The 8,828-nt window shown below is 48.2% G+C and overlaps 1 protein-coding gene across 1 annotated transcript in view; it reads right to left on the bottom strand.

Moving 5' to 3' along the window:
* The window catches only part of LOC107117237 (purpurin-like), a 10,524-nt gene extending 2,853 nt beyond the window's left edge, over positions 1–7,671 (bottom strand). The window contains exons 1-4 of the mRNA XM_015419324.1: positions 7,552–7,671; positions 6,302–6,438; positions 3,549–3,661; positions 2,425–2,637 (exon numbers count right to left, since the gene is read on the bottom strand). Of these exons, the coding sequence (XP_015274810.1) occupies positions 2,425–2,637; positions 3,549–3,661; positions 6,302–6,438; positions 7,552–7,671 (583 nt within the window). The remainder of the gene's footprint in view (positions 1–2,424; positions 2,638–3,548; positions 3,662–6,301; positions 6,439–7,551) is intronic.
* Positions 7,672–8,828: the final 1,157 nt, after the last annotated feature.

The raw sequence follows: 8,828 nt of genomic DNA, 5'->3' as shown, positions 1-8,828 counted from the left end.
CCTGCTGGGCGTGGCCAACTCGGGAGCCAGCCGGAACTCCGTTCCTGTGCGTTCCTGCCCAAAAATAGCCCTGGCTGCAACACACATGACGACACAGGGAACACTGGAGAAAGACAGGACAGTCCTCAAAATGGGGCCTCCTATCTTTGAGGCAGCCTGATGTTCTTTGTCAGCCAGCGTGGTGTGGTTTAAGTGCAGGGCTAGGATCAGAGATCCAGGTTCAAATCCCCCCACTCTGTCAGGGAAGTTCACTGGGTGACCTTGGCCTAGTCACTCTTCCCTCACCATTTGTGAACATAAAATAGCGTAGGGGAGAATGCTGCCATAAGCTACTTTAGGTCTCCATGGCTGAGAAAAGAGAAGAGTGATTAAATAAAAATAGATAGTTCTGGCCTCTGTATGGGAAAGAGCACATCAAATGAAAAAAAACAACAAAAAACTCCAAAATTCCCCAGTAGGGTTGCCAACCTCCAGGTGGTGCCTGGAGTTCTCCCAGAATTATAACAGAATCTCCAGACAACAGAGATCCCTTCCCCTGGAGAAAATGGCTGCTTTTGGGGGTGGAGTCTATGGCATTATATCATGTCGAGGCCCCTCCCCTCCTCAAGGGTCCACCCTCAAATCCCCCAGCCGTTCATTTATTCTTTATGACGATTATTTGATCAGTCATCATTTCCCAGCCTGGAGTTAGCAACCCTACTTCCCACAGAGGTAACACAGCTCAAGGAAGCACACTCAAAAGATTACTTAAAAACGTTTATTGACAAATATCAATATAGTCCTTTAAGAGTTTAACAATTGTGTCTTGCACCCAAGTGCAAAAAGAAAACCCAGCACTTAAATGTTTGAGAAGAAACACTAATCCAAACTATGGAAGTGAAGGGACAGTTTCAAGACACAGAGACTGGAAGTCGTGTGATTTTTTTTTTAACAGGCTCCTGTGGAAGAAAAGCAGAATAAACAAGCATTCAACATCATCAATGTGATACAATCAATGCATTACCTGCCTACCATTTGTCTTTTCACCTCGACACAGACAGTACTCCATCTTTCTGTGTTATACCTCTGAGGATGCCAGTTCCTGGACCTGGTGAAACGTCAGGTCCTACAATGCCAAGACCACGGCCATACAGCTCGGAAAATCTACAACAACTAATCAATGCATTGCTGTACCTCATTCAGATACCTTGGTTTGCCAACCTCCAGATGGCGATTGGAGAACTCTTGGGACTACAACTGATCTCCAGGTGACAGAGATCAGTTCACCTGGAGAAAATGGCTGCTTTGGAAGGTGGACTCTGTGGCATTATAACCTACTAAAGTCCCACCCCTCCCCCAATCGTGCCCTCAGAGTCCACCCTCAAAGTCCCCAGATATTTCCCAACTCTGAGCTGGCAACCCTACAAATATCAGATGCAGGGAAACTATGAACAGAGAAATCATCCCCCCCCCTCATAATTTCAGAACCTGGGGTCGTTCTCTGGCATTGACTGGCAATTGCTTCACACATGACTAACGAAGGAAAGTCTGGCTTCACACCAGAGGTCATTTCGTGAGGGATCGCAGTTACCGCGGGTGAGGTACAGGGGGTGGGGCACATGACGAAGCCCTGCCCCCCGCTTCCGGCCGCCCCGCTTCCAGCCCTCATTCAGCCAGGAGGAGGCAGGAGAAGAGGGAGGGTAAGTTGCTTCCTCCCTTCCTCTCCCCACCCCTGCCTGCCTGGGGCCAGGGAGGGCCTTCGCGGGGCTTCCTTGCACTCCCTCCGGCCTTGCAGGTCCACCGCCGGGCCCCTCATGGGGCTCGGCAGTGGAGCTGCAAGGCCGCCGGTGGCGGCCAGGACTGTTGGGGGTGGGGTGTGTGGCCTTATGATACACTTCTGGTGATGTCAGGGGGTGTGGCCTTATGACACACTTCCGGTGATGTCAGGGAGTGTGGCATATGTTAATGAGTTATGCTAATGAATCCCCCTAGCTCTTTTTCTACGAAACGACCCCTGCTTCACACTATGCAAATATGTAAGTAACAAATTCAACAGAGCAAGAGAGGGAGAGCTGATTTTTAGCTTTAAAAGCCGGTTGACAGCTATTTGCCATGCTAGCTGAATGTCATCTCCACATTTCGAGCCTTTAACTAAATAACGGTGCATCAAAAACGGTGGGCAATCAACAGGTAACAGCTGCCTATCTGTGAAGCTCCTAGGGGCATCTGGTTCCCCACTGCTGAGGAACAGAGTATGAGACTAGATGGACCCTTGGCCTAATCCAGCACAGGAAGCTTATATTCCTAAAACGCAGACGCAGTGACCAGAATGAGGTCAGTCCGCAAGGTAGATAAGCACTGCATGCCAGCAAAGTCGTTTTGAAGTTAGTCCTTCTTATGCTGGGTGATGCATCTTTATCATTCCTTCTCAGTATCTCAACTTACCTGATTGTAGCACTGGCTGGAACTGGCCTGACATGCAGATTTCTTCCTGTTTTAGACGCACAATCCGCTGAATGGCTGGGGGAAAACCCCGAGGATTGCGAGAGAAAATAATGGAGTAGCCATCGTCACAGGATCCATCCTCTTTCAGAGTCCGGCAGGCATAAGTGATGGCGTAGTTATCGTAGTCTGTGTCGATCACCCAGTAGTTGTCTCCTGAGAACATACCAAGAGTTCAAAAATCAGATGAAGGATCCTGTTGTATCTGGCAGTCTTTAAGCAGCAGCTGGACAAACACCTGTCAGGGATGCTCTGGGCTGATCCTGTATTGAGCAGGGGGTGGGACTAGATGGTCTGTATGGCCCCTTCCAACTCTGTGATTCTATGATTCTATTCTAAGTGTAGGGCTGCTTTCAGAAAGAGTGTTTAGCCTGCTGATCACATTATCAAATTTTTAAGTCACAAAAGAGCTGGGAGTTTCCTTCTTATCTAGGGATGCATGAACACCTGCCAGTTTGGCTCATGTCCTGTTCGCCAGTGACGAACAGGGAGCCAATTAATTGATGGACTGTTCGGCAGGTTGCAATCTGTTTGCGTGTATTTGCAAGAACAGGCTACTCACAGCCTCTAGACTTGCTCCCAACTGCCAAAGAAAGCAGGAGGGGCTTGAAAGCACCTGCCAGCCAACTGCTCGTCCTTCTTTGAAAATTAATGGACATATTGTGGGCTTCTCCCATGTGATCTGTGCCTTCTGACAACATTGTACACACTACAGCTGCTCCCACATTGCTACGATAATGTCTGAAGATGCCTTGGACACAAGCAAGAGTCGCATTGTTCGGCGTCGTTCCGCAGCTTTTGGCCATTTCTAGGCAGCTCTGCCAACTCCAACTTGGGAAATTCCTGGAGATTTGGGGGCAGCACTTGGGAAGGAAACTCAGTGGGATGTGATGCCACAGAGCCTGCCATCCAAAGCTGCTGTTCCTCCACAGGAGTCTGGGAATCAGCTGTAATTCCAGGGGAAACCCAGGCTGCACCTGGATACTAGCAACCCCATTTCTGAGTTGGAAGACCACACGCTCTACTGCTCTGTATTTGCAGCCATCGGCAAGTGATGTCTTTCTTACCTCCACTGGACAAATAACTTGCCAGGCCTTGATAATTCATGAACATTTTTGCTGGTGTGCTGGGGTCAGGCACTGAGTATTGGGCTGCCATGTCCGCACAGATCACCCAGAATCTGAAACCAGAGGAATACAAACACACAGGTAGCATATTGCAGAATATACCTAGTTTTTACATCGCTTGTTGATGTGACATTAAAGGTCCGACACAGCGCACTCTAGTGTAGGAAGCCAGCTCTGGCACACAGACCCATCAGCAATGCTGCTTGCATTTATGCAAGAATGCTCGAATTTAGAGCTAATGGCACACCGCAGAACTGGACTGCAAGGGCTGGTACATCTATGCGCAATGCTTGGGCCAACAGATGCATAGGAACACAGTGTGTCAGAGCCTGATGTAAACAGGAAACCAGGACCTGGGCTACGATCGTCGATCCACTTTCAATGTGCTTCTGGAATTGGATTCTGCTAGTCCACACAGTAAAATCCAGATGGAAAGTGCATTGAAAGTGGATTAATTAGTGTGTGTGATCGCAGCCCTGGACAGACAGAACAGAATGTGCCACTTCGAGGCTGTGAGGTGCAGGATCCAAATTTTCTGAATACACCCCAATTCCCTGTAAGTACAAAATAGCATAGCACGGACTGGCTAGGCTTTTGCTTGGATTTGCAAGGGAGCACTGGCATTCAAAAAAAAAAAATGACACGGCCCAGTACCCTACCACCTTCTCCTACATGTATAGACCAGGCTTCACTCTGCACAGTCAGCTCGGACATCAAGTGATGTACCTACATGGGGCTTTTCCATACGATGTGTACATTATACATCTCTGACATCCTCAGCCATTAATATTGAGACTGCCCCCGCCATTGGAAAAGGCTACCATGGTCACTTCTCACACTGGCATCACCCCGTTCACAGAACAGGTCAATACTGGCCATGGAAAATAGCCATGCCATCGATCTGTCTGCTCGATCTCAGTACTCTCACTGGAATGGGGTGGAAAGGAAACAGCCATCACACTACTCCCCATGCAACCAGGCCAATCCAAGAGAACAGCTCTGAATATCGGACTCCTGGGTTAATAATGCAATCTTGTGCAGAGTTAACTCTCTTTTTTTTCCTCTGTCAGGTTGCAACCAACTTAATGGTGACCCCGAAAGGTTTTCGAGGCAAGAGACATTCATAATCTGGTATTCCTTGGTGGTCTCCCGTCCAAAGACTGACCCTGCTTAGCTTTCATGATCTGAGAAATTGGGCTAGCCTGGGCTACCCAGGTCAGGGAAAGCTAACCCTATAAATCCATTGAAATCAATTGATTCAGAAATGACATAGGATTGCCCTGTAAGTCCCCTGCTTGATTCTCAACTTTCTTGCTTCCCCAAATGACCTCCTTGTGCTAATGTTGCTCAGCATCTCCACATGCATTCCAAGTCCTGCTTGCGTGGATGGACTGGCTTTAGAGACTATCTCATGACCTACTCACAAAGTGCTTTGGGGCTGGTTCTTTAGCCTGCTGTATGAATCGCCTTCCTTTTCCTTTGCTCTAACTGCTGCCCCCCCCCCCCCAGCCCTGACCTGGATAGCCCGGGCTAGCCCAATCTCATCAGATCTGGGAAGCTAAGCAGGGTCGACCTTGGCTGGTATTTGGAAGGGCCGACCTCCAGGGAATACCAGGGGTCTGACCCAGAGGCAGGCAATGGCAAACCACTTTCTGAAACGCCTCTTGCCCTTAAAAACAAGTCTAGCTCACCCCCTAGTGGTGCATAGCACTAAAAAGAGCGAGAACCTCTGGCTGCCAATTATAGAGTCTCCTACACACAATGCCAAATAATAATGATCAGGGCTATCTTGGGGCAGGAACGCACAGGAACGGAGTTCTGGCTGGCTTCAGAGTTGGCCACGCCCACTACAGCCAAAAGCTCTGTGTGTGTGGCTACAGAGGGAAGGCCTGGAGAGCGACACATACACACACCCGCCACTCCGAGGTCAGAAGGCCAGGGGGGCCCCTGGAAGGATCGGGAAAGCATTTAAATGCCTCCCCGTGCCTTCCCTGGCCTGTCCAAGGGCTGGCTTGCCTGGGCTCCCCGCAGCTGCAGGGCGCCTGGGCAAGCCAAGGGAAGGCAGTTTAAACTGCCTTCCCTACCTTCCAAGGGCTGGCTTGCCCGGGCAAGGGAAGGGAAGGCATGAGGATGTGGCCTAATATGCTAATGAGTTTCTGCTGTTGGGTGTGGCCTGTTATGCTCATGAGTTCCTGCTGGGCTTTTTCTACAAAAAAAAAGCCCTGATAATGATGATGATGACAATGATAATAATAATAACACTGCACCCCACCAGTTCCAGCTGCCAGGAGGCCAAATACACTGGACAGTGTAACCATGACAGAATTACATTCTTCTGAGCCCACTGACTTCAGTGGATTTAGAAGGGTGCTTAGGGTTCTAGGATCTGCTTGGGATTGCACTGCCATTCATGTATCCGTTGCTGATCTGTACCATTTCAGACTGCAGGTGGAGAGATATGAACACTCCATATTAAAACTAAAAAGGAAGATAGGGAGATTTGAGCTGATTCCCCACTCCTGCTGCAGACTCCTGCTTTATCCGCCCGCCCCCCCACACACACACGATTTCAGGGATCACAGAAGGCTGAAGTGAGAGGGGGAAGATGGAGAAGTTGGCTTCCTCTAGTGCAATGCTGCGTGCACCACTTAGGGTCCAAGTCTATGGCATATGAGCAGGTGGTGGCGCCTTACCCAAAAAGTTTCACTCTGCCTTTGGAAGATGCACTCATAGTGCCCTCCTCATCGATCGTGTACTCGGCTGAGATGTTATCTTGCAGAAAGAGACCTTCTGGGTCTTTCTTGGCCAGGGCATACCATTTACCTGCATACTAAAAAAAACGAGAAGATATTTGAAGTTATCCAGAAGGACATGACATCAAGCTGGATTACTACTAGTCCCGAGGGCTAAGCTAGCAGACAGATCACCTGAGGCTTAAGGTAAACCAAGTGCCCTAATCAAAATCCAAATGTTAGGACAGCCAATTAAGTGTTATTTGGAGCATAATTAATTAATTATCATACGGCATTGTGTGTGGTATAGCCAGGAGACCCTAGGATTGTCTGGAAGCCTGAAACGCTTGCTTCTTTTTAGCGTTATGCAGTGAGCTAGGCTTATTTGGGGGGGGGGGCTGGGAGAGCTGTGACTGACCCAAGGTCACCCAGCTTGGCTTCAAGTGGAGGAGGGTGGAATCGAACCCGGTTCTCCAGATTAGAGTCCATTGCTCTTAACCACTACACCACGCTGGCATAAAATCCAGTGGTGGCTGGGGTGCACCCCAGCACTTCCATAGGCAGAACAGTTTCCAGCCACAGAAAATGGCCTTCTTGTGTACCCCCTTCCTGCTACAGCTCGGAATGTTCCCCCAAAATGCTGTTCTCAAGGCTGCAGAGCAGAGCAGAATGCAGGAGAGGAGAAAGTCTCGTTCAATGGGCAGAAATCATTTCACACAAGGAGACATTCCAATGGATTCAAGCCACTGTCTCTCGGAATGCTTGCATGGAGATTAGAGTCACAGCTGATGACCAGTTTATACTGAATCAAGGGATACAAAAAGCTCCTGGATCGTACAGCTTCAGGATAGAATCCTTCCATGTGCATTAGAGTGTCCTGGATTGTACAGTTTCAGGATGGAATCCTTCTGTGTGTGTTGGAGGGTCCTGGACTGTACAGCTTCAGAACAGCAAGGACATCACCAGTCCCATGTCTGTGATGACCACCCCTCTAACGTTACCCACAAGTGGCTGGTATTTCCCAACCCAGAGCTGGCAACCCTGCTTATAAATGCAGACAACATTTCTAAATATTTGAGAAGCACTGCGGCATATCGAACAAATCAAAAGGGAAACTTTGGAAGCCGTATGTGCTAATACATCCACTGCAGATTTGCTTTCAACTACGTAGTATGGTATTCCCCTCCTCATTATAAAGCGTTCATAATTACCCTCTTGAGGTCAAAATTTTCCTTCACAGCGAAAGACTCTACTGCACACGAAGTCTGTGCCAAGCAGTCATCAATGACAGACAGTAGGATCACCAAGAACGTGCACCGGGAGTATTTCATTCTGGAATGTAGCACAGCGGTTCTGGAGGAAAGGAGGGGGGGGAATCACACCTCGTTAACTATTTTTGTTCTCAGTCTCTGACACTCCTTCTGTGATGATTGGCTAACACTTCCCCAAGCCCCAGCAAATGCATTTTTACTAAGGGAATCCACACATTTTTTGAAAGCTGAGAAATCTAATGATCTGTACCAAGAGATACCCCTCATGTGAGCGATGCTAGTTTTAAAAGAGGGGGAAATACACTGGACAGAGCCCCTTGTGGATCATAGGCAAGTATGTTTCCCAAAACAAAAGCTGGAGCCTTCAGATTATTACTTCTAAAGTCACTGCATACCATTGTTTCAAGAAATGCGAACAGCTAGTAGAGTGAAATCCATTTTTTACTAGGCTAGTCAGCAGTGAGACAGACAGACAGACAAGAGCCAGAGAAATGCTTGTATTCTGGCATTTTGTTTCTGGAATGGCATTACCACTACCTATGTAGCCCTTTCACACATACTGAATAATGCACTTACGATCCCCTTTAGTGATTGTTTGGAGACAGATTTCCATGTTGCACACAGTAAAATCCAGTTGCAAAGTGCACTGAAAGTGTTGCTGTAGATTTTCTGGGTTGTGTGGCCGTGGTCTTGTCATTGTAGAACCTGACATTTCGCCAGTAGCTGTGGCTTGCATCCTCAGGGGTATAACACAGAAAGAGGGAGTACTCTCTGTGTCAAGGTGAGAAGAAAAATGGTAGGCAGGTCATTTATATCTACTCCAGGAGGTGGGATATAATTTACCTGCCTACCATTTTTCTTCTTACCTTGACACAGAGAGTACTCCATCTTTCTGTGTTATACCTCTGAGGAGGCCAGCCACAGCTACTGGCGAAACGTCAGGTTCTACAATGCCAAGACCACGGCCACACAACCCGGAAAATCTACAGCAGCGAACGAACTCTGGCCATGAAAGTCTTCAACAACATATTGCACTGAAAGTGGATTGAAAGAAGGACAATCACACATATTATCTAGTTTGCATTTACCCAGCAGAGACAGCTGCTTGAATTCATCAGACATCAAGCTCATTCTCTTTCATTTGTGGTTTTGGACACCATTTATATTTTGCTGAGCCACAGCTAGTGACTCTCACGCTCTTTGGCCTCAATAGTGTA

The sequence above is a fragment of the Gekko japonicus genome, unplaced genomic scaffold (assembly GCF_001447785.1).
Source record: "Gekko japonicus isolate JY-2015 unplaced genomic scaffold, Gekko_japonicus_V1.1 scaffold257, whole genome shotgun sequence".
Classification (NCBI taxonomy): Eukaryota; Metazoa; Chordata; class Lepidosauria; order Squamata; family Gekkonidae; genus Gekko; species Gekko japonicus.
This window is presented reverse-complemented; position numbering and strand designations above follow the sequence as displayed.